Below are 26,519 nucleotides of genomic sequence, written 5' to 3' on the forward strand. Positions count from 1 at the left end.
CTGTACAATCTTCATAGATCATTGTGAAATAATATTTATTTGCTTTACCAAAGTACCATGTGCTCACTTCGGCAGCACATATACTTCACCAAAGTACCAAAGGCTTTTTAAAAACAAGTATAAAGGTAAAGAAATTCATATAGTCTGTTATCAAAAGGTACATCTCAAGAAAATTTTGCTCTCTTAACCGAGAGAAAAAAACAAATTCCGGTCTGATACACAACATAACCTTATCTGATAGAAATTCCCATGCACCTTTAACATACCAAATAACCTAATTAGTCCAGTATCTTTCTTTGGGATGCTTCAGAGACCCTCTGAAGCACTACAAAGTTAGCTAAAAGTCAAAAGAGCTTCATTAGAATTTGATTTTAGGAAGCTCTGTCAAAAAAACAAAGTTTAGAATACTCAGTCAGATAAGATTACAGGTTACTATTAAACAACAGTTATTCAGTCAGCCAAAGAGATAATAAAAGATTTCAAAGGCAAATACAGATCAAATCACTTAAGACGCAAAGAAACATAAAATCTGTCATCAAAGGCAGTTCGATATCCCAAGAAAACGTGTACCATGCATAAAATTCTTTTCTTAGGGTCCACTTTCCACCAAAAAAATTTTTTAACACTTTCTATATTTATCACTTTATTTTCCCATTCAGAAATAGACACCTGTAAATCAGACCTACTTTCTGCACCCTTAACAAAATTCAATTCCATTCCTCATACCTTCTCTACTAAAAACACACTTTCCATAAGGCATGAACTATCCTTTATATTAGCATTCTGTAGATTGGCAAACATAAATACCAGTGATAATTTGTAAAAATATTTGCTTTCTTATAGAGAACACCTCAGGATGATACCAAGCGTATACATTACTAGTGCTAAATGTTTTGTTTCTCTATAAAAGGAAGCCAGTGTTTAGTTAGAAATGCTAAAACTTCTTATTTGGAAATGGCCTAATTATTTAATAAACTTCCATCATTTAACTTAACTTAGCACAACCCTAGAAATTCAAGTGACCAAAATCTGGAGAAACTATTTTAGGTAGACATTTCTCAAGTATGGTTATTCTTAATAGACTTTATCTAAAAACTCTTATCTCATTTAGATTTTCTTTCCTTAAAAGTTTCTTCACATCAAGTTACTTTGTAAAATGGACTTACCATCTGGCCCATTTGTGGAATATACTTTCACCAGAAACCAAATGGCCCTATAAATTTTTTGAGCCTCCCTTTTTGTTTGGAGAGTTTTAAATTCCATTTTCTTTTGTTTGGCCTTAGATAAAATTTCTCTATGTCCTTTAACCCATTGTATTATCAAAAACTTTACAGCTTGAGCAAACTCCTGAATTTTCCAGAGATTAATCTCTCATCTCAAGCATCAGGGTCCAAGTCTATCCTTCCTTACCTATTGCTTTTTTTCGTTGTTGTTGTTAACCTAGCCATGTGACTTTCAATATTTAGCTTGTGCGATCTTTACTGTGGCTTTTTCAGCTACCAACTGGAAATCAGAGACATGGTCAGTTAAAATCTAATTTTGACATTGTAATGTGGAATGTCATCCTTGCAGATTGCATAATTCTTTCTCCAGTTTTAACTTTTCAATCAATTTTAATTTGGCTTCATGTACCTTACAGTACGCAGAGAGGGGGATCCAATCTCTCCAACACAGCATGGTGGTACATTCTTATTCTTCTTCAAGTGGCACAAGTGGCAAACATTCAATAACTTCTAAAGGTTTGGCCCACTTTAATTTGGGGTCCCAGTTCTGACATAGGCCAGTGGATATGCCCCATTCAGTAACTCATGAGCAGTAAGGCAAACTTTCCCATCAAGGAAAAAAAAGTTGAATAGTCTTAACCTCTTTCTTTTCCCTTTTATTTCACAAATCCTGCTCATAGGGCCAATTTATGTTTTGCTGAAAGTTTTACTTTTGTTTTAGGTTCCAAGGATTTGTTAACAAAAGAAACCATTCATCACACACAGGATAAACAATTTCAATATTTAATAGAGGATTATTTGACTTAATTTCAATATACAATCATTAAAAGAAAAGATAAATAGAAACAAAAGAAAAGAATAAGAGCATAACACCACCCAATTGGACAGACCAACATTCAGATTTAAACAGTGTAGAGAAGGCCATTGTTGACAGCAATCTGGAGTCCCAGTAGGGAACAGATCCTGGGCAGTGTGACCTCTCCAGGGGCAAGACTCCAAATTTCAGTTTTAGGGGTTCTCTCATATAATCCCATTCCGAAAAATGATATCATCATCAGTTTGTGTGCAAGCATGCAGTTCTGATTTTACTTTAAACTTTTGCTTTTTACAAAGCTGTTTGTTTTATCTTGTGAATCACAGGATTTCGTTATGCCCCAAGCAATCGGCCAGACCTCCAGGGGCCATTCTAAGATGCACTCCCTTTCTTATCTAAAGCTCCTCCTGTCTTGCTGAGCTTGTGGACAGGCAGGGAATCCAGTCAGTGTTCAGGCAGGTCTGAAGCAAGGTCAGGACCTGCTCTCCTGCTTCTGAAGTATGAATAAGACTTCTCCATTTTAGTTTCTCTAACAATTTTATAATTAAGTGGTATTTCACATAATGTACTCTGCATATGGCTTCCCAGGTGGCGCTAGTGATAAAGAACGCACCTGCCAATGCAGGAGACATAAGAGATATAGGTTCGATCCCTGGGTTGGGAAGATGCCCTGGAGAGGCGTATGGCAATGCACTCAAGTATCCTTGCCTGGAGAATCCCATAGACAGGGCAGCTATGGTGTGTAGGGTCCCATAGAGTTAGACAAGGAGACCAGTCCTGGGTGTTCACTGGAAGGACTGATGCTGAGGCTGAAACTCCAATACTTTGGCCACCTCATGGGAAGAGTTGACTCATTGGAAAAGACCTTGATGCTGGGAGGGATTGGGGGCAGGAGGAGAAGGGGACGGAAGAAGATGAGATGGCTGGATGGCATCACCAACTCGATGGACATGAGTTTGAGCAAGTTCCAGGAATTTGTGATGGAGAAGAAGTCCTGGCATGCTGCAGTCCCTGGGTTCGCAAAGAGTCGGACTTGACTGAGTGACTGAACTGAACTGAAACGTTCCAGATTTTATCTGACCACAGTGAGAGGGATCTGGGCAAATTCCCTTCTTCCCTACTTTCCTCAGTACATTCTGAATTCTGACTGTCTATTATTGGATTCACAAATGAGTGAGAATCCTCCCAGACACCTCGGTGCATGGGGCTATAACATGCAACATCTGCTAATGTCCTTTTGTTTCTGAATAGGTATATAAATCATTGTTTTAAAACTGGCATAAGAAGAGGGATTCATTATAACTCCATGATGCTAATTCACTTCAAAGTTTAACTCTTTTTTGAATAAATTGTTCCAGTTTAATATCTATTCTTACTTCTCTGAGTGGTAAGTTACTGATTTATTTTCAGTTTGCTGTTCACAGCATATTCTGTCATCTTTATAAAAATTTTTGCTATTTGTTTTTGTTATTTATCTTAAAAACTTTTCTCAAGACTAGTGTTCCCTGACTCTCTGCTGTTGGGAGGGTCTCTGGGTCAAAGTCTTAATAACTGATAGACTTCACTGAACTATGGTCTCAATATATGGTATCACATTGTTGATCTAGGGAATGACAAACATCAGTATTTCTAGCTATCTTCTTTGAAATGAACTGTTTCCTCTGAAAGGACTCTTTGGGGGGTTGCTGCCAGAATTTCCAGAACCAAAGAAGGGAAAACCAACTGGGGCTTCTTATAATTCAGTGTGTCGACTTTCTACTGATGTAGCCATGCATGAATATTTTTCCAAACCAGAGTACATTTTGTTCAACATCTACATAAACAAAGTGCTAGTGTTGTGTCAGGCAGAGGAAGAGCAAATTTCCAGCTTCATGGAGTCTGAGGATCTGGGAAATGATAGGTTTTTAAGCAGAATTTTAGCCAAGTCTCAGTGTTAGTGCTGTGTATGTGTGCTCAGTTCTAGTTCTCTCTCTAGTATTTAGAAGTACTTGGTCACTCTAATTTTAGGTTATTGAGTGTTCTTTTAGAATGATTAAACTTGTCTCTGGGGCTTCCCTTGTGGTTCAGTGACGAAGAACCCACTTGTTAATGCAGGGCATGCAAGTTTGATTCCTGGTTTAGAAAGATTCCCTGGAGAAGGAAATGGCAACACACTCCAGTACTCTTGCTTGGAAAATCCCATGGACGGAGGAGCCCAGTAGGCTACAGTCCACAGGGGTGCAAAGAGTCAGACACGACTGAGTGACTTCACTTCACTTCACTTCCAAATACCAGTTGCATACTTGCAAGATGTCAGGTACTGTTCTTAATCATTGGGAAAATATGAAGGGAAAACATTTCCCATTTTTCAAAACATATTCAACTGCATTATCTGATTTTGATTCTGATCTTCACAAGTTCTACCAAGTATTTTGAGAAGGCAGTAGCCTCATGGGAGATACAGAAGCTATGTTTATAGCAAATTATAGCCTCGCGTAAGCAAGACGCAGATGAGAGACTCAGAACCATATCTTCTGACTTCTGGTCTTGTGATTTTGTGCCAAACCTTGCTATTCTTCGATAGACAGTTTCCAAAGGAGGGAAGCATGTGACACAATATGAAACTGCCAGCTCGCTAATCCTGATAATGACCTGGAAGGAAAAAATCCCTCTGTGAATAACATGAAGATAAAATCTATGTTCAGTATCTGTCATGTGCCAGCTAGGTTGGTCTACCAAGGACCTGATGTTCCATGCTAAGAGGTATGCAGATTCTATCTGGAGTCTTTCTACAGTTGAGGGCTATGGTCATAAATTTATTCTTCCACATATTTATTTTACACAAATGAATTAAAATGCATATATGTATAATATGAAAAATGTAATAACAGATGATATGTAGTCTACTTGGTAAATAACTCTATTAAATCCTTTTAAATACCAAGAAAGTGTTCAGACATAAAAGAATGATCATCAATACTGAAAATACTTATTGAATAGTGTGGAGAAAAGAATGCAGACCTTGTTGCCAAAAAAACGACAGTTCAGTCCTGTCAAGTTAGACTACTCACTTTGTATAAAGTGATGTCCTGCCAACAGTTTTGATACCCATGTGAAATGAAACATTTAGAACTTCAGACAATGTCCTTGTTCATGTAAATCACTCTGAAAATAAGTGATTTACATGAGGCAGGGTAATTGTAATAATGGATGCTTTTATGACATTGAAAGTTTATTTAACTCAACAGACTGATTCATATGTAATTTCCTTAAACCAGAGCTATTTCTAATTTTCTTTTTAAGTTGGAATTGTTTTGAGGATAGGTCTGATTAAATCAGCATGTTTATCATGGTCTTGCCAAATATATACCAAACACATGGTGGTTTCAGAATCCAAGAGAATTGAATTTAGAAATATTTATGGTTTCTTTTTAACTGTATTATTTTGATTCAGATAATTATTTCAGAATATAATGGTGATGAATATGTGTAGCATAGACTATTATTCTAGATTTTTAAGTTTATTCAGTTTTATTAGATTTCCTGATCACATAAGCAAGGACAAGGATCTTGATTTTTGTTCTCTGATGCATCCCAAGTACCAATAAAGTTTTTCTGATATAAAATATTATTAGTTTGGATGAATGAATGTCATTTAATTTTAGAAGGCTTCATACTTGAAAATACATATTTTAATGGTTATGCAATTCATCTATTTTCTTCTTTATTGGAACTCCAGATTTGAAGATTTACAATGAAAACTGAAAATTAAAGAAATTAGGTAGCTTTTACACAGAATTTTCCATCAAGGGTAAAGCTGAAACTGAAGGAAACTTACTTAAATTCTTTCCAGCTTCACCAATTCTGATGTTATTTCTATTAAAGCATTTTAAAATTATGGAACCTGAAAAAAGGCATTATTAGTTTTTGCTGATTTTTTCATAGATAGCCATCCTCTTTTGGAGCCAGTAAGAAGTAAGTTTCATAGTTAGGCATTTGACAGAAAGATGCTTTTATCTATATTGGCTGAAAACTTGAGATGTTAGAACAAGTCTTATGATTACACATACCAATTGACATTATCTAAATTGTTCTTTTCCTGAATTTCCACAGTGTTTCTCCACAGCAGTGATTTTTAATCAGTAGTCAATAACCTTAGTAAGATAAAATACAGAAACAAGCTTGAACACAGCTAATCCCATGTCTCTGAACTTCGCCATCTGTAAAATTGATGAAGTTGCAACAGAGATCTGTTTTCCTAATCCCTGGATATGTTGTGGGAAAACTTTCAAGAGAGAAAAGTGAATTCAAATTTAAGTAAGAATGAGCTTCCTGTAAATAGTGGTCCTTTCTAATAGAAGGATTATAAAAATGTTTATATTTGTATTTTTTAAGAACAAGATTGCAACATATGCTGTGCATAGATTAGATGGTCTCAGTCTCAAGACAGAACTGGTTTGGTGCCATTTTTAATTGAAAATAAAGGTTTTTATAGTACTAGATTTATAATCTAGAAACTGTATAATTATTTTAACTCTAAATGTTTGCATTAAGGAGAATTAGACTAAAGGGACGAAAATTACTATAAAAGAGTTATATATACTGACCATTTCCAAATTCAGAAATCAGAACCATTTTCATTCTAGAGCCTGTTCTTTTCCCCCAATTACCAAAGTGGGGAGTTATTTATTTAAAGTGAACATAAAATTAAGTGAATATATACATTTCCATAACATTATTAGGTGCCAGATACTATTATGAGGGCCTTATACAAAGTCCTCCGAGTATCCCTGAAGATAGGGGCTGCTCTGATGCACTTTTGATGAGTAACAAACTTAGAAAGGGAATCTTGCAGTGTCATATGGTTAGTAAATGACAGATACTGGATTTTCACCCAGGTCAGTGAGGTACAGGTTCTATATAGAGTTCAGATTAAACTGTGTGAAGAGCAAAGGGTAAACTGATATCTAAGAGTTTGAAGTGATTGTAGAAAACTGGGAAATTTACAAAGCAAAAAAATTGTTTACACCAATGAAAAAGTCTCTATCACTTATGGGAATTCATTTGTTTATATTTCTCCCATCTTTGATAATTTCCCCTTTTAACTTTTTCTAATATGTTATATGTTTACAAATTCACATTTTCTGAGGATTTTGATGTGAGTCCCTATGAATGTAACTTATAGAGACTAAAGTGCATATTATAAAGCCAGAAGCACATGTATGTATGTATGTGAAAGTTGTTCAGTCGTGTCCAAATCTTTGTGACCCCATGGACTATACAGTCCACGGAATTCTCCAGGCCAGAATACTGGAGTGGATAGCCTTTCCCTTCTCCAGGGGATCTTCCCAACCCAGGGATCAAACCCAGGTATCCCACATTGCAGGTGGATTCTTTGCCAGCTGAGCCACAAGGGAAGCCCAAGAATACTGGAGTGGGTAGCCTGTCCCTTCTGCAGTGGATCTGCCCAACCCAGGAATCGAACCGGGGTTTCCTGCATGCAGGCAGATTCTTTACCAACTGAGCTATCAGGGAAGCCCCCAGAAACACATACTTCAGATGAAATCTTGCAATATGGAAGATTAAGAGTCAGAAGGAATTAGGTGAATTGTGTTCTGAAATATAGGGGCAGATGTGGGTAGGATTCTGGAATAAATTTAATACATCTTAGTCACCTTACTGATGTTTAAAAACCAAGAATAGGAAAATTCTAGGTTTTTTGATCAAGATGTAAATAGAGGCTTATTCTTGACTTAAAATTAAATCATTTTTACAGATATAATCAATGATTGTAGTAAGATGGAAAATATAGTCACGGTCAAATAGATGTCACTGGCAACTCCATCATCAGTGACACTTTGATTTACTTCATAATTATTCATGTATGCACACACATATATATACATACATATATATGCATATACAAAAGGACATTAAAAATATATATGCTTGTGTATATACATCTTTATCACATATATATTTGTGATAATTAGTGATACACATGTCCTTATATATATTTTGTATTTCTCTATAATTACAGATTATATGTATAAGAATATTTTTAGTAAAGAGAGGAAAAAATATACCTAATAGCATCTGCTATTGTACACACACAAAAGTTTTATATATATATATTATGATTGCGTGCGTGCCAAGTCGCTTCAGTCATGTTCAACTTTGCAATGCCATGGACTACAGTCTGCCAGGCTCCTTTATCATGGGGGTTCTCCGGGCAAGAATACTGGAGTGGGTTGCCATGCCCTCCTCCAGGGGATCTTCCCAGCCCAGGGAATGAACCCATGTCTCTTTTGGCTCCTGCATTGCTGGTGGATTCTTTACCACTGAGCCACCTGGGAAGCCCCCTATATGATTAGATATTTATACCTGAATGTATATATGCATTATGGATATAAAGTATATAAGGAGATTGCAGTTAAAAGGGAAAGTGTCTGTTGCTCAGTCATGTATGACTCTTTGTTACCCCATGGACTGAAGCACACCAGTTTTCCCTGTCCTTCATCATTTCCCGGAGCTTACTCAAACTTCTGTCCACTGAGTCATTGATGCCATCCAGTCATCTTGTCCTCTGTCAACACCTTTTCCTCCTGCCTTCAGTCTTTCCCTGCGTGAGGCTCTTTTCCATTGAGCTAGCTCTTCACATTAGGTGGCCAAAGTGGGAGCTTTAGTTTAGTTATCAGCCCTTCCAATGAGTATTCAGGATTGCTTTCCTTTAGGATTGACTGGTTTGATCTCCTTACAGTCCAAGGGACTCTCAAGAGTCTTCTCCAACACCACAATTCAAAAGCAGCAATTCTTTGACTTTCAGCTTTCTTTATGGTCCAACTCTCACATCCATACATGACTAATGGAAAAAACATAGCTTTGACTATAGGGTCTTTGCCAGCAAAGTAATGTCTCTGCTTTTTAATATGCTGTCTAGGTTGGTCATAATTTTTCTTCCAAGGAGCAAGGGTCTTTTAATTTCATGGCTGCAGTCACCACCCACAGTGATTTTGGAGTCTAAGAAAATAAAGTCTGCCACTGTTTCTAGTGTCTCCCCATCTATTTGCCATAAAGGGACCAGATGCCATGATCTTAATTTTTTGAATGTTGAGTTTTAAGCCAGTTTTTCACTCTCCTCTTTCACCTTCATCAAGAGGCTCTTTAATTCTTCTTCACATACTTTCTGCCATAAGGATGCTGTCATCTGCATATCTGAGGTTACCGATATTTCTCCCAGCAATCTTGATTCCAGCTTATGCTTCATCCAGCCTGGCATTTTGCAAGACATACTCTGCATGTAAGTTAAATGGCAGGGTGACAATATGCAGCCTTGATGTATACCTTTTCCCAGTTTTGAACCAGTCCGTTGTTCCATGTCCAGTTGCTTCTTGACCTGCATACAGCTTTCTCAAGAAATGTTTTGCACAGTGGTTTTATTTAAAGCTAAGTTAAATCTGTTATATATCTGTTAACTGAATATAACAGTGAATTAATTCTATATTTTTGAAACTTGAAGTATAATTGCTTTACAATGCTGTGCTAGTTTCTGCTGGACAATGAAGTGAATCAGCTATATCCCCTCCCTCTTGAACCTCCTTCCCATCCCTCTACCCCCATTCCACACATCTCAGTCACCACAAAACACCAAGCTGAGCTCTCTGGGCTATGCAATAGGTTCTCACTAGTTATCTGGTTTACACATGGCAGTGCACATATGTCAATCACAGTCCCTCAGTTCATTCCCCTCTCATCCCTCCCTCCAGGTCTACATGTCCATTCTCTTCTTGAGTCTCTACTGCTGCACTGCAAATCAACTCATCTGTACCAATTTCATAAATTCCACATATATGCATTAATATATGATACTCATTTTTTCTCTTTCTGATTTACTTCACTCTGCATGACATACTTTAGATCCACTCATGTTTCTACAAATGACCCAATTTTGCTTCTTTTTATGACTGAGTAATGTTCTGTTGTGTATATGCACCACATCTTCGTTATCCATTCCTCTGTTGATGGACATTTAAGTTGTTTCCATGTCCTGGCTGTTGTAAATAGTGCTGCAATGAACGTTGAGGTGTATGTATCTTTTGGAATTATGGTTTTCTCAAGTTATGTATCCAATAATGGCATTGTTGGGTCATATGGTAGTTCTATTTTTAGTTTTCAAGGCATCTCCATACTATTCTCTGTAGTGACTACATCAAATCATATTCCCACAAACAGAGCAAGTGGGTTCCCTTTTCTCCATACCTTCTCCATTATTTAATGTTTATAGATGTTTTTTATGATGGCCATTCTGACCAGTGTGAGGAGATACCTCACTGTAGTTTTCAGTTACATTTATCTAATAATTAGTGATGTTAAGCATCTTTTCATGTGCTTTTTAGCCATCTATATGTCTTCTTTGGAGAAATATCTATTTAGGAATTGTGTCCATTTTTGATCGAGATTTTTTTTTTATATTAAGACTCATGAGCTGTGTATTTTGAAAATTAATCCATTGTGCATTATTAATACACAATTTTTCTGATAATAGTGAAAACTTGATGCTAAGAAAAATCATGCAGAATTATTTTCTCCACTTTTATCTGTGTAACCAAGGTGAGTTCAAATTATATTATTAGCATTCACAATATAATCTCTAGGTAGATAATAACATCTGAAAGTACAGTTATCTTTTATACATTATTTGGGACATATTGAATGAAGAGCTGTCACAACAAACCAGATTCAGAAGAGTGAAGTTGCCTGTGTGCTAAGTCACTTCAGTTGTGTCTGACTATGAACTGTAGACTGCCAGGCTCCTCTGTCCATGGGCTTCTCCAAGCAAGAATACTGGAGTGGGTTAACATGCCCTCCTCCAGGGGCTCTTCATGAACCAGGGATCAAGCCTGACTCATTTATGTCTCCTGCATTGGCAGGCAGGTTCTTTACCACTAGTACCACCTGGGAACCCCAATAGACAGGTGAGTTCCTTTTTATAAAAGAATGTGATTTTAAATCACAGAGAGAAATTTTCTTAAATTTGCTTACACCTCAATAATTGAGATGTACAATTTGCATTGCTGTTGGTTTTTAGATACTTTTGATGTTTTTCTGCGATTTAGAACTAAGTGTATTAGCGTATATGGGTGAATCCTATTTTATAATGGTGCTAATTTGGATTAAAGATAAACACAAAGGCATAACATTTTAATTTTCACTTTAGTGCATTTTATAGAGCATATTTAGGTGTATTTTAAAGGAATTCTACTGAAAATACATCATCTTTAAAACCAAAAAAAATGCATTTTATTAACTGCATATGTTTAATAGTCATTTAAATATTCAACAAAATTACCATATGCTAAACATTTTACATTTTAAAAGTATATGGTAAGCAAACAGGCAAGTATCCTTGCTCATATTGATCTTACTGTCTAGTGTGAAGGAGAGAAATACATAATAAGGTGAATATGTACAAGAAATAGTGTTAAGGAATAAGAAAAATATTTAAAGTAATCTAGTCCTACAGAATAGATCCTTCTGAGAAGTTGAACCTTGAGGAAAGATCTGAAACACATGAAGAGATGACCATATACAGAGGTGAGGAGGACAACCAGATCTGGGTTAGAGCAGAAACAAAGGACTTGGGCTGGGAAACTCCCACAAAGTAAGGACAAAGAATCAGTAAGGACGTCATAGAACTGCAGCATTAGGACAAATGCATTGCAGGCAGAAGAAAATGATTTCAGAGGGTGAAACTGTCACACATCAATGGGTCTTAAAGAGGCGCATGAAGTGCGATAGTAGAGTTTTGAGCATAAAGTGACCTGGTCTGATGTCGGTTTCTCAAGATTATTTTGCTGAGCCTAGAACAAAGAATAAGTAAATGGTAAGAAAGCTATCAGAAAAAAACTAGGAAGAAGTTGAACATTTTATTCCTCATGCCCAAACAAATTTTTTTAACACTTTGTGATATTGTGAGGTTAATAAGAAATATATATTTGGTTTTCATCCCCATTCCTGGCACAGAGATTCTAAAACCCTGAGAATTTCATAAATACAAAGAGTCATTCAGGTGTCTTTTGCTATTTTAAAGAAATCCCTTTCAGCCACACCTGAATTTATGTTACTAAGCTTACTTATGTATGGAAAGCCCTAAGGATGTATGCAAGCCAAGTCACTTCAGTTGTGTCCGACTCTTTGTGACACTATAGACTGCAGCCCACCAGGCTTCTCTGTCTATGGGATTCTCCAGGCAAGAATACTGGAGTGGGGTGCATGTCCTCCTCCAGGAGATCTTCCCAATCCAGGAATCAAACCTTCATCTTTAATGTTTCCAGCACTGGCAGGTAGGTTCTTTACCACTAGCACTCCTAGGAAGACTCCCACCCGCCAAGAATGGGAGTTGGTTACTAAGAAACTAACCATAACATTAGAGCTTTGGAATTTTTAAAAAAAAATTTTTAATTTATTTTTTAATTGAAGGAAAATTGTTTTTCATTTTCATGTCGGTTTCTGCCATTTATAACTTTCAAAATCCTACCTCTTAGATCTCCAAGGACAAGAGGGTTTAGAGGTTTAATTAATGACAAATGACTAATGGCTTCTTCCTACACATCTTGTAGTATGTATCTCTTCCAGCTTGTTATTCCTGAGGTACATTCTAGTCAATTTAGTAAGTAAAATGTTTTTCTGAGTTCTCTGAAACATTCTAGAGAATTTAATTGAATTCTTAGAGAATTATCGCGGAAAACTCCAATATACGGCCAATAATTTAGAAGCACTGGAGATGACCTGTACTTGTGATTGGCATCTGAAATGAGGTCACTTTTAGGGAACTGAACCTTTAACCTGTGGACTCTTAGACTATTATACAGGTGAGGTGAAGAAGTGAAAGCCGTTCAGTCCTGTCGGACTCTTTGTGACCGCATAGACTATAGTCCGTGGAATTCTCCAGGCCAGAATACTGAAGTGGGTAGCTTTCCCTTCTCCAGGGGATCTTCCCAACCCAGGGATCAAACCCAGGTCTCCCACATTGTAGGCAGATTCTTTACCAGTTGAGCCACAAGGGAAGCCCAAGAATACTGGAGTGGGTAGCTTATCCCTTCTCCAGGGGATCTTCCCAACCCAGGAATTGAACTGGGGTCTCCTGAATTGCAGGAGAATTCTTTACCAACTGAGCTATCAGATACAGGTAGACAGTGTTATAAGATACCAGGGTTTCCCCAGTGGCTCAGAGGTAAACGGTTTGATCCCTGGGTCAGGAATATCCCCTGGAGGAGGATATGGCAACACACTCCAGTATGCTTATTGGAGAATACAATGGACAGAGGGGCCTGGCAGACTACAGTCCATAGTGTCTCAAGAGTCGGACACAACTGAAGCAACTTAGCATGCATGCATGACACAAAGCTAGTGTCTGGAGAGGCATACTTCTTGGTAAAGGGGAGAACCCACACATATTTGGTAGCCAGAAGTCTCAGAAATGAAAGTATTGAGAGTAGAGAAGACACACAGGAGATTCTTTTTTCCTTTACTCTGGTCACAACTCAAGGTTTTTATTCTGCTCACCTTTAAACATCCAAATAAGCAATGATTCAATCATTTTTTTTCTCTAACTAGTTGTCAACTGAAAAACAAAATGCACAATGTGAGAATTGCAAGTTAAGTTTTACTGGGGTGAAATAAGGACTGCTGCCTGGGAGACAGCACCTCAGATAGCTCTGAGAAACTGCTCTAAAAGGTAGAGGGAAAGGATAGTATATATATATGTGTGTGTGTGATTTTGGTAAAGAGGGGAATGCAATTAAGCACATGCAATCAAGCACATATTTTGTGTAGAAAGCTTCTACTGGTCTCTGAAGCTTCTCCTAGTCCTGAGAAGCAATCATCATCCAGAAGAATTTTAGTGCTTTTCTAGATATGAGGAGATCAAGAATTGGGCTCATAAAACCAGTTCTTGAGAATATCTAACTATCTGAAAACTTGTCCTGCCAGTTTTCCCAGAGCACAGAGTGCTTCATTTCTGCTCTCTACCCTGAACTACTTCAGGGGGTGTTGGAGGTCAACAACAGCACCAACAGCAGCACATGATTTAGTCCTTATAGAGGTGGAAGGCAAGTGCCTGTGTGTGTCATTGTCGCTCAGTTCTGTCTGGCTCTTTGTGACCCCATGGACTGCATCCCTCCAGGGTTCTCTGTCCATGGAATTCTCCAGGCAAGAGTACTGGAGTGGGTAGCCAGTCCCTTCTTCAGGGAATTTCCCAACCCAGGGATCAAACCCGGGTCTATTGCATTGAAGGGAGATTACTGTCTGAGCCACCAGGGAAACACAAGTGTTCATGACTAATGCCAATTTGTAGTTGACACAGTGTTCATTTAACCCAACTATGAGACAAACAAGATTCTGAAGGCTAAAAATGCAGAATAAATAGGGCAGATATAATTAAAACTCTAGATATGAGCAAATACAGATTTTATTTTGCATAAACTATGTATCATAACATATATATGAGCACAGTATAAAATGGGTCGTTTTCCAAAAAGAAGAAACATATCTCTAGCTACTGATTTAAGACATCTCTGGGTCTGATTTTCTCTAGCATTATGACTGGAAAATTTTATCTGAACCATGGCCTCTAGATGTCATCTCCATTGTGAGTTTCTCAGTTACAGGAAATGTTTTCTGTCTCTTTTTTCCCTCTGCTATTTGTGGCTTCCTATTCCTTGGCATTGTCATAGATGGTGGAAATGAAGAATAGAAATTCAACCTCTGACTTTATCCTCCTGGGGCTTCTGCTCAACAGTAAATTTACAGGGATTGTCTTTGCAGTTATTTTGGCTATTTTTGTGGTGGCTGTAACTGCAAATCTGGTCATGATATTCTTGATTCACATGGATTCCCATCTCGATACCCCCATGTACTTTCTGCTCAGCCAACTGTCTATCATGGACACCCTTTTCATTTGTACTACTGTCCCAAAGCTTCTAGTCAACATGGTTTCTAATGAGAAGACCATTTCCTTTGTGGCCTGTGGCATCCAGCTCTTCCTCTACTTGACCATGATGGGATCAGAGTTCTTCCTGTTGGGCCTCATGGCCTATGACCGCTATGTGGCTGTCTGCAACCCTCTTAGGTACCCCGTGTTGATGAACCGCAGAGTGTGTCTTCTTCTGGCTGCTGGTGCCTGGTTTGGTGGATCCCTGGATGGCTTTCTGCTCACCCCTCTCACCATGAATGTCCCATACTGTGGATCCCACAGGATTGATCACTTCTTCTGTGAGATCCCTGCAGTTCTCAGATTGGCCTGTGCTGATACATCTTTGTATGAAACCTTAATGTATATCTGCTGTGTGCTCATGTTACTCATCCCCATCTCTATTATCTCAACCTCCTACTCCCTCATTTTGTTAACTGTCCACCGCATGCGCTCTGCTGAGGGCCGGAAAAAGGCCTTTACCACTTGTTCTTCCCACTTGACTGTGGTCAGCATTTTCTATGGGGCTGCCTTCTACACTTATGTGCTGCCCAAGTCATTTCACACCCCTGAGCAAGACAAGGTAGTATCAGCCTTCTATACCATTGTCACACCCATGCTCAATCCTCTTATCTACAGCCTCAGAAACAAGGATGTCATGGCAGCAATTAAAAAGATATTTGCACAATGCTTATCTGCACAGAAAGTACCCACAAAACTTTCAGTAAGCTGGGAATAGATTATTCTAATAACCTTCTTTGTGTCGTGTTTCATAAGAGATTGGTCAACTATCAAAGATTTTTTAGCGTTCACAAGTAAGAGAATTTACCTTGGCTGTTTTCTTCCTCACAGATGAAGGTAATAAAAAATATTTCATTGGTTATAGAGCGCCTTTATGGCCAACTATCAAAAACTGTATTATTAAGTAAGTTAAAGCTTCTTCTGATCTTATTTCTTACCTCTAGCAAAAAAAAGAGAAAAAAAAAAGAAGAGCAGATATTAGAGTTCAAATCAATTCATTTTTCCTTTACACTTGCCCCATGGTTAAACAAATAAACAAAATCTTCCAAAGCTGCAAAAGTTTGGGGGCAAACACCCTGTGATTATTATTGTATCAGTATTTTTAAAAAATTACTGATTCACAAATAAAAAAGAATATAGCTACAATTTTAATCCTATTCTCTTTAATTATTGGATTTGCCTCAGTGAATTAAAAATTCTGTAATCACCTTCATATCGCTTGTGCTGAAAACGGGGACTTTCAAATTATAGGCCACAGTGAATAGTGAACAAATTAAGCTAAACAGTGTGAGTTTGTGAATGTCTGAGCTCTACATGACTACTCAAAGTGAATAGCCTCTAATATCTCACATCACAGAGCTCTAGGGTGCTTTCTTCATGTTATTTTAACAGCAAAATTCTAGGGAAGATTAACTCTATGGGAAGAACTTATACATTGCCAATATATGTGTGCTTTGATGAAATGACTTGAATGCAATTTTACTTTGGTTCAGAGATGGAAACTTCTTGAAGCATTTTCTATAACTTGGTAAGATTTGTATGGGTGTGAGAGTTGGACTATAAAGGGAGCTGAGAGCCGAAGATTTGATGCTTTTGAACTGTGGTGTTGGAGAAGACACTTGAGAGTCCCTTGGACTGCAGGGAGATCCAACCAGTCCTTCCTAAAGGAGATCAGTCCTGAGTGTTCATTGGAAGGATTGATGTTGAAGCTGAAGCTCCAATACTTTGGCCACCTGCTGCAAAGAGCTGACTCATTGGAAAAGACCCTGATGCTGGGAAAGACTGAAGGTAGGAGGAGAAAGGGATAACAGAGGATGAGATGGTTGGATGGCATCACCGACATGAGTTTGGGTAAACTCCAGTAGTTGGTGATGGACAGGGGGGCCTGGGATGCTTCAGTTCATGGGGTCACAAAGTGTCAGACAGGACTGAGCAACTGAACTGAACTGAACTGGTAAGACATACATTTTCAGAGGGATCTCTATGTCTAGATTTTGGAGAATAGAGCAGGGAGCTAGGTTGGATATAGGAAGACAATTTATGTGGCTTCAAATGAAAGAAAAAGCTGGATTGAATAGGGTAGTGATACACAGGATTACATTCATGGAAAGACTGTTAGGAAAGAGTGTGAAATACAGCAAGATCCTCTATGACCCACCTCCCAGAATATTGGAAATAAAAGCAAAAATACACAAATGGGACCTAATGAAACTTAAAAGCTTTTGCACAACAAAGGAAACTATAAGCAAGGTGAAGAGACAGCCTTCAGAATGGGAGAAAATAATAGTAAATGAAGAAACAGACAAAGGATTAATCTCAAAAATATACAAGCAACTCCTGAAGCTCAATTCCAGAGAAATAAATGATCCAGTCAAAAATTGGGCCAAAGATCTAAACAGACATTTCTCCAAAGAAGACATACAGATGGCTAACACACACACGAAAAGATGCTGAACATCACTCATTATCAGAGAAATGCAAATCAAAACCTCAATGAGGTACCATAACACGCCCGTCAAAATGTCTGCTATCCAAAAGTCTACAAGCAATACATGCTGGAGAGGGTGTGGAAAAAAGGGAACCCTCTTACACTGTTGGTGGGAATGCAAACTAGTACAGCCACTATGGAGAACAGTGTGGAGATTCCTTAAAAAACTGGAAATAGAACTGCCATATGACCCAGCAATCCCACTTCTGGGCATACACACTGAGGAAACCAGATCTGAAAGAGACACGTGCACCCCAATGTTCATCGCAGCACTGTTGATAATAGCCAGGATGTGGAAGCAACCTAGATGCCCATCAGAAGACGAATGGACAAGGAAGCTGTGGTACATATACACTATGGAATATTACTCAGCCATTAAAAAGAATTTATTTGAATTAGTTCTAATGAGATGGATGAAACTGGAGCCCATTATACAGAGTGAAGTAAGCCAGAAAGATAAAGACCAATACAGTATACTAACGCATATATATGGAATTTAAAAAGATGGTAATGATAACCCTACATGCAAAACAGAAAAAGAGACACAGATGTACAGAACAGACTTTTGGACTCTGTGGGAGAAGGCGAGGGTGGGATGTTCTGAGAGAATAGCATTGAAACAAGTATACTATCAAGGGTGAAACAGATCACCAGCCCAGGTTGGATGCATGAGACAAGTGCTCAGGGCTGGTGCACTGGGAAGACCCAGAGGGATGGGATGGAGAGGGAGGTGGGAGGGGAGATCGGGATGGGGAATACATGTAAATCCATGGCTGATTCATATCAATGTATGGCAAAAACCACTACAATATTGTAAAGTAATTAGCCTCCAACTAATAAAAATAAGTGAAAAAAAATGTTATACTGAATAATAAGTCAGATGCAAAAGATAATATACTGAATTATTACATTTATATAAAGTTCTAGAAAGGCAAAGCTAATCTGTAGGTGACAGAAAGTAAGTCAGTGATTACTTGACGCATCAGTGGGTTGAGAATGAACTACAAAGGCTAATAGATATGTTCTTATATTGTATAATGGGTAGTATAAAGGATGTATTCACTTGTTAAAATTCATCAAACTGTGTACTTAAAATGGGTGCATTTTATTGCATGTGAATTGCATACCAGTAAAAACTATATAAAAAGAAAAAAATTTTAAAAAAGAGAGTGTGATATAAAAGATAACTCAGTGACTTGGTCTCAAGTGAAAGCTGTCTTGCTTCTCACATTATTCACTGAACCCAGTATACACAGGGCATGAGCAAGGAAGCTGCAAGAAAACCTAAAAAGCTGTAGGATTGGCAGACATGTTTATTCTATGCAGGCAACAACCAAAGTGGGTGTCTTAAGGTGGGGCTTATAAACTTGTACAGAACAAAAATGTCCCATGGCCAAGCACGTGCGTGACGCACATATGTGATGCCATAAGTGAGCTCAGCTGTTACATAACCATGCAAAGTTCATTGTTTACAGAACATAGAGGCAGAGGGTGTGAGAGTGTGGGGTGAGAGAGCCAGACTGGCCCCATCTTGTTAATTTATATACAAAGGAAGATGGAATTTCTATTTACTGAGACTGAAAACTTGGAAAAGGTCAGTTTTCATTCCAGTCACAAAGAAAGGCAATGCCAAAGAATGCTCAAACTACCACACAATTACACTCATCTCACACACTAGTAAAGTAATGCTCAAACTTCTCCAAGCCAGGCTTCAACAATTCGTAAACCATGAACTTCCAGATGTTCAAGCTGGACTTAAAAAGGGCAGAGGAACCAGAGATCAAATTGCCGACATCCGTTGGATCATCGAAAAAGCAAGAGAGTTCCAGAAAAACATCTATTTCTGCTTTATTGACTATGCCAAGCCTTTTACTCTGTCAGTTCAGTTCAGTCGCTCAGTCGTGTCCTACTCTTTGCGACCCCATGAATCGCGGCACGCCAGGCCTCCCTGTCCATCAACAGCTCTTAGAGTTTACTCAAACCCATGCCCATCCAGTCTGTGATGCCATCCAGCCATCTCATCCTCTGTCATCCCCTTCTCCTCCTGCCCCCAATCCCTCCCAGCATCAGGGTCTTTTCCAGTGAGTCAACTCTTCGCATGAGGTGGCCAAAGTCCTGGAGTTACAGCTTCAACATCAGTCGTTCCAGTGAACACCCAGGACAGATCTTCTTTAGGATAGACTGGTTGGATCTCCTTGCAGTCCAAGGGACTCTCAAGAGTCTTCTCCAACACCACACTTCAAAAGCATCAAATCCTTGGCTCTCAGCTTTCTTTATAGTCCAACTCTCACATCCATACATGACCACTGGAAAGATCATAGCCTTGACCAGACAGACCTTTGTTGGCAAAGTAATGTCTCTGCTTTTTAATATGCTATCTAGGTTGGTCATAACTTTCCTTCCAAGGAGTAAGCGTCTTTTAATTCCATGGCTGCAGTCACCATCTGCAGTGATTTTGGAGCCAAAAAAACTGAAGTCTGACACTGTTTCTACTGTCTACCCATCTATTTCCCATGAGGTGATGGGACCAATTGCCATGATCTTAGTTTTCTGAATAGGGAAAGGAGTATGTTAAGGCTGTATATTGTCACCCTGCTTATTTAACTTATATGCAGAGTATATCATGAGAAGCTCTGGGCTGGATGAAGCACAAGCTGGAATCAAGATTGCTGGGAGAAATATCAATAACCTCAGATATGCAGAAGACAGCACCCTTATGGCAGAAAGTGAAGAAGAGCTAAAGATCCTCTTGATGAAAGTGAAAGAGGGGAGTGAAAAAGTTGGCTTAAAACTCAACATTCAGAAAACTAAGATCATGGCATCCAGTCCCATCACTTCATGGGAAATAGGTGGGGAAACAATTGAAACAGTGTCAGACTTCATTGTTGGGGGCTCCAAAATCACTGCAGATGGTGATTGCAGCCATGAAATTGGAAGACACTTCCTCCTTGGAAGAAAAGATATGACCAACCTAGAGAGCATATTAAAAAGCAGAGACATTACTTTGCCAACAAAGGTCCATCTAGTCAAGGCTATGATTTTTCCAGTAGTCATGTATGGATGTGAGAGTTGGATTATAAAGACAGCTGAACACCAAAGAATTAATGCTTTTGAACTGTGGTGTTAGAGAAAGCCTTGAGAGTTCCTTGGACTGCAAGGAGATCAACCAGTCCATCCTAAAGGAAATCAGTCCTGAATATTCATTGGAAGGGCTGATGCTGAAGCTGAAGCTCCAATACTTTGGCCACCTGATGCAAAGAACTGACACACTGGAAAAGACCCTAATGTTGGGAAAGATTGAAGGCAGGATAACAAGTTGACGACTGAGGATGAGATGGTTGGATGGTATCACTGACTCAATGGACATGAGTTTGGGTAGACTCCAGGAGTTGGTGACGGACAGGGAGGCCTGGTATGCTGCAGTCCATAGGCTCACAAAGAGCCGGACATGACTGAGAGACTGAACTGAAGTGAAAACTTGTAAAATGGCAAGTTTCAATAGGAGAAATCAAGAACTTGATTGTTGTTGAAACTCTTTTGAAATGTCTATTAGACATGTTAAGTCAATCAGGGTTCATATTTTGCCTCTGGTAGTCCTCAGAGTAGAAAGGATATTTAAAGACATAAAATGAGTTGAAATCACTTAAGTCAGAGTAAAGTTTTGAGACTGAGACCCAAAGGACCTGTGTTCTGTTGAGACAGGAGATAGGGGTCAGTGGAGTAGAAAGTAATATTTCAGACACAGATGAAGAAACTGTTCAAAACCGGAGAGCAATCAAATCCATTGAGTAAAGTTTCATATTGAATTACAAGAACTGAGTATTAGCCATTGTATTTGGCAATATGAAAAACATGTGTGAACTTAATAATAGTGATAAGGTCTACATGGGGGCTCATTGTTAAGATGGCTCATTATGTTGACCTCGGAAACAAAGAATAAAATCACAGTGATCCTTGAGACTGACCAAATTGCCCAAATGACATTTTGTTTTCTCACTGGTGCCTACCTTCTCACAGCTATGAGACCACTAGATTCCAGACCTCTGGCTACATGACCACAGACTCAACAACAGGCTAAAAATTAACCATTCCTTCAGAGAATTTTTCATTGGTGAGGTTTAAGAGAGACCCCGTCAGAAAGGGAGAATGCTAGTTCTCCTTAAGGGCCAGTCACCCTTTTGATTTCCCTCTAATAAATTTCCCTTTTCTTGCCTGACTACCTGGCTCACTCTCTTTTTCTCTGTACTCATCCACAAATAGCAAATTCAATATAACAGTGCTCAGGGAAAATTCAGAGTAAAATAGTAGGACTAGAAGTAGACAGCATGTGCTGTGCTGTGCTTTGTCACTCAGTCATGTCCTACTCTTTGCGACCACAAGGACTGTAGCCCACCGGGCTCCTCTGTCCATGGGTATGCTCCAGGCAAGAATACCAGTGTGAGTTGCTTTGCCCTCCAGGGGATCTCCCCTACCCAGGAGTCGAACCCAGGTCTCCCGCATTGTGGGCAGATTCTTTACCATCTGAGCCACTAGGGAAGCCCAAGAATACTGGCGTGGGTAGCCTATCCCTTCTTCAGGAGATCTTCCCAAGGAATCAAACCAAGGGGTCTCCTCCTTTGCAAGCAGATTCTTTACCAGCTGAGCTACCAGGAAAGCCTGAGACAACATGAGTAGTGTATAAATAAAGTTTGTCTCCTTTATTTTTTCTCGAAAATTTGATCCAAAAAATTGAGCAGTAGTTAGAAAGATAAAAAGCATATATGTGTTTTGTTAATGTTGTGAGATGTTTCAGGTATGTTTAAGGTAACAGTTATATACAAAAAGTAAATTGATGATAGACCAACAAAAAAAAAAAAAAAATAGAAGAAGCTTCTTCCAGAGTGATGGCTCTTTGAGATATTAAAGAGCATAGAAAGCTGTTTAAAAGTAGAGAGCCATTTTAATGGCTTTCATCTTCTGATATCTCTTCTGATAGCTTCTATTTTCTCAGTGTATTTAAAATCAGTGAGAACTTCTGTTTCACAAGAACAGAAGGATTGTTAAAAATTTGAGACGTGAAGAAGGCATTTTTGAAATGCAGCTCAGTAAATAAGAAAGGTAGAAATATTAAGATTGTAGTGTATGCTTAAGACCCTCAACTGGGATTGATTTATAGATTTATCATAAGTATGCTTGTCAGACAGTCCAATAAGTGTACCCCAAGGTAGTTCCAATAAGTGCAAGGTAATATGCAAATGGTAAGCATGCAATGTGCTACCTACAGTTAATTATGGCAACAATGACAAGGGAACAGAAAAAACAATTGCCATCACTATTTCTACAGACTTAGCAGTAACAATGTAAGTATTAATAAAACATATTGTACTCATCTATGTTGTTTAATGCTTAAATTTTGCAACATAGAATAGTGGTTCATAGTTTGTTTCACTGAATTGTTCTCTTTGTGACATTAAAGGCTTTATAACCAACATTTGTGTTCATCTAGAGCTTACTATAAAGCCTGTTGTGATTTGGAATTATTGAGTAACATCCTGTCCCATCAACATGACAATTATTTATCTTTAAGAGTTAACAACACACCTCAACACATCTAGGCATTAATCTGTTTCTTTTGTGATGGCCTCTCTAATGACAATTCGGATTCTCATTTGGTGCAAGATAGTGTCTCTACCATAAGCTCTAAGCTTTTTTTGCAGAACATTTTGTCCTGTTCAAAACATTAAGATGTTAATCTACACCAAAATGTTTATATTTGGTCCTTTCTAAAATATCCATTGGGATAATCAGTCCATGTCAAAAAGGTCCTTGAAATTGGATTCTGTCCAAAGCACCCATTGAGACATTTGGTCCATGATTTGCCAAATAATACATGAATTCCAGTTTATAAAAACTTTATTTACATTATTTTTATTATAATTCATGATAAATTTTACTTTTCACAGTTATTCTTGTTCTTCTTCCTCATGAAGTTTGGCAAGGCTTTTTCTAAGTTGATGAGGAATTGCTCGCAAGTATATGTAAAGCTGATTATTTGCTTTATATATTTGTTATATCTGTTAATAATTCCTGGTTCTGGTTACGCAAATTTAATTTTGTCAGTATCATCATAAAGTTGTAGGCTATATTTAAGTATGATCAACAAGAACATGAGTTATAATTTGTTTATCCTCTTGCTGTTTGTCTTACAATACTTTAAGAAATCTCCAAATTGAAGGGTGATTCATTATCATCCACTCTTAAAATTTTCTGTACCACCTTCCCCTGCATTGTTTATCCTGAGATTGCCACTCAGTGCCAGTATAATAATGATTCTAAGTTTCTGGTGGAAATCTTAGAGCTTCTGGTCATTTTTTGTTTATGCCATACCTGGCATAGACATATGCTTCCCCAAATCTTCAACATAATCCATTAGGTCATTGAAGTTTTCTTCTGCATTTTCCACAATGTACTCAAAGGTTTCATTGACATCTTCCAAAGGCACAAATGCAAAGACCAAACAGCAAGAATTCACACTTATTAGAGTTACTCTTTGTAACTCTAATTGTAACTTTTTACTCACATGTGTTGACTAAAATATATAGTCATAACCTGAAAGTAGAAAGTGTTTTATTTGGGGGCATTTTTGTTGTAGGAAGGAGGACCCCTTCCAGGGCCTGAAAACGGGCTCTTGTCTAGTACTCAGAAAAGAATTGTCCGAGGAGACACGTGCTGACAAAGCAAGAGATTTTATTGGGAAAGGGCACCCAGGTGGAGATTAGTAGAGTAAGGGAACCCAGGAGAACAGCTGTGTCCATGGCTTGCAGTCTCGGGTTTTATAGTGATGGGATTAGTTTCTGGGTTGTCTTTAGCCAATCATTCTGACTCAGAGTCCTTCCTGGTGGTGCAGGCCTTGTTCAGCCAAGATGGATGCCAGAGAGAAGGATTCTGGGAGGTAGTCAGACAGGTAGTGTCACCTTTTGACCTTTCCCGAACTCTTCTGGTTGGCAGAGGCTTATTAGTTCCCTGTTCCTTACCAGAACCTCCTGTCATAAAACAACTCATACAAATGATTACTATGGTGCCTGGCCAGGGTGGGAGGTTTCAATCAGTGTGTTTCCCCTAACAACTCCCCCCTAAGAGACTATATTCAAGATACTTCTTGGGAATTGGGGTGGAGGTCTCTTTCTTATGTAACTTCTTCCTGCTGTGCATGGGCATAGGCCTGACTAGTAGAGCAGAAGTCTCTCTCTACCTGATACAAGTCAAGGTATTTTTTTGCATTGACTGAAACCAGCATTCACCTTTGTAATAACAGCACTTTAGTTTGAAACTGTTGGCTCCTCTCAGAGATTAAATAGACAGGAGCCAAACAGGAGACCTAACAAATGGTCATCACTGGTCCCCAGAAACAGGAGGCAACATTTGGGGTGAGGGCTGCAGGGTGTGGGCATTATGAGTGACCCTGAGAGGCTTGTCTGAGGAGGGGTAGAAAGAAGTCAGGATACACAGAAGGTTGCAACAGGTGGGCGGGGTGGGGGGGGAGCAGTCTGTTAATTTAGAAAAACCAAATATCTCAAGGAATTCAGCACTCTTCTATGTATGAGAAGATTCAAGCACCTTAGCTCACCAAATTCATTCTTTTCATATGCATTTCAGCTACCTGGACCAAATCCTGCTTCTTGATTGTTCATAGCCTTAATTCCTTGCTTACTATAAGGGATGGCAGATGGGACAGATAGCTGCCTTTTGCCTTCTCACTATCGCCTGCCCTTCCACTCCTCAGACCTTACTGGGGGGAAGAGACTGATGGCTACTGGATAGTCAGTATTGCTTTCCCGAGCACAAAAATTTACATTTCTGTGCTGGAACCCCTAATGGCTGTGACATTCTTATTTACTGATATAGCAGGAAATATTTCATTTCATAGTCCCTCCCCATGGTCAGAAATTAAACCATATTTGGGAAACATTTCATGATTTTTTTTTTTTTTTTTTTTTTGTCTTTTAGTGCTTGCTGGGAGGTTCATCCCAGATCAGGCAAAAGTTCTTATTGATATGTCACTCCAGGTGTTAATCTCCAGATCAGGTCCATTGATAGTTAATAAAAGGTTCTCTGGATCCTCTATCTTCTAACCTATTAAGATCCAGGAGACAGTTCCCTTGTTGCTTCTTCCCATACCTAGAATTGTACTATTAAAATTATTGATAGCATACAGAAATATATTTTTTGATCAATTACTTCAAGTCACCTTGTCACCATTACATTACAACAAACAAAACCCAAAGTGAGCAGAAGGAAAAAAATCATAAAGATCAGAGTGGAAATAAATGAAATAGAGATGAAGAAAACAATAACAAAGATCAGTGAAACTAAAAGCTGTTCTTTTAGCAGATAAACAAAATCTATAAACTGTCAGCCAGACCCATTAATTTAAAAAAAGAGAGAGAGAAAGAGATAGAGAGGACTCAAATCAATAAAATTAGAAGTGAAAAAAGATTTTTATGATGGACATCGCAGAAGTTCAAAGCATCATGAAACTACTACAAGCAACTATACATCAATAAAATGGAAAACCTAAAAGAAATGGGCAAGTTTTGAGAAAGATACAACCTTTCAAGACAAAATCATGGAAGAAATCCAAAATATAGACAAATCAAAAGTACTGAAATTGAAACTGTGATTTAAAAATGCAAAAAAAAAGTCCAGGCTTCATAGGCTTCTATCAAATAGTTATGAAAGAGTTAGAACCTATCCTTCTGAAACTCTTCCAAAAAGTTTCAGAGAAAGGAATACTCCCAAGTACATTCCACAAAGACACCATCATCATGATACTAAAAATCAGACAAAGATATCAGAAAAAGAAAATTAAAGGTCAGTATCATTAATGAACATAGACACAGAAATCCTCAACAAAATACCAGCAAACTTAATCCAACAACACATTGAAAGGATCATACACCAAAACCAAATAGGATTTACCCCAGGCTTCCAAGGATTCTTCTAAAGATGCAAAGCAATTGATGTGATTGTTGCTGTTCCATTGCT

General features: G+C 38.3%; 1 protein-coding gene across 1 annotated transcript; it reads left to right on the top strand.

Annotated features, from left to right (window-relative positions):
• Positions 1-14,750: 14,750 nt before the first annotated feature.
• On the top strand, positions 14,751-15,725 carry LOC122700780 (olfactory receptor 2T11-like). The gene has a single exon (XM_043913833.1). The coding sequence runs from the start codon at positions 14,751-14,753 to the stop codon at positions 15,723-15,725; it is 975 nt and encodes a 324-aa protein (XP_043769768.1).
• The last annotated feature ends 10,794 nt before the right edge of the window (positions 15,726-26,519 follow it).

This window comes from Cervus elaphus, chromosome 9 (assembly GCF_910594005.1).
Source record: "Cervus elaphus chromosome 9, mCerEla1.1, whole genome shotgun sequence".
Lineage (NCBI taxonomy): Eukaryota > Metazoa > Chordata > Mammalia > Artiodactyla > Cervidae > Cervus > Cervus elaphus.

What these genes read in the sequence shown, in the direction of transcription:
- LOC122700780 (XM_043913833.1), top strand. Translation starts at nt 14,751, where the DNA reads ATGGTGGAAATGAAGAATAGAAATTCAACCTCTGACTTTATCCTCCTG.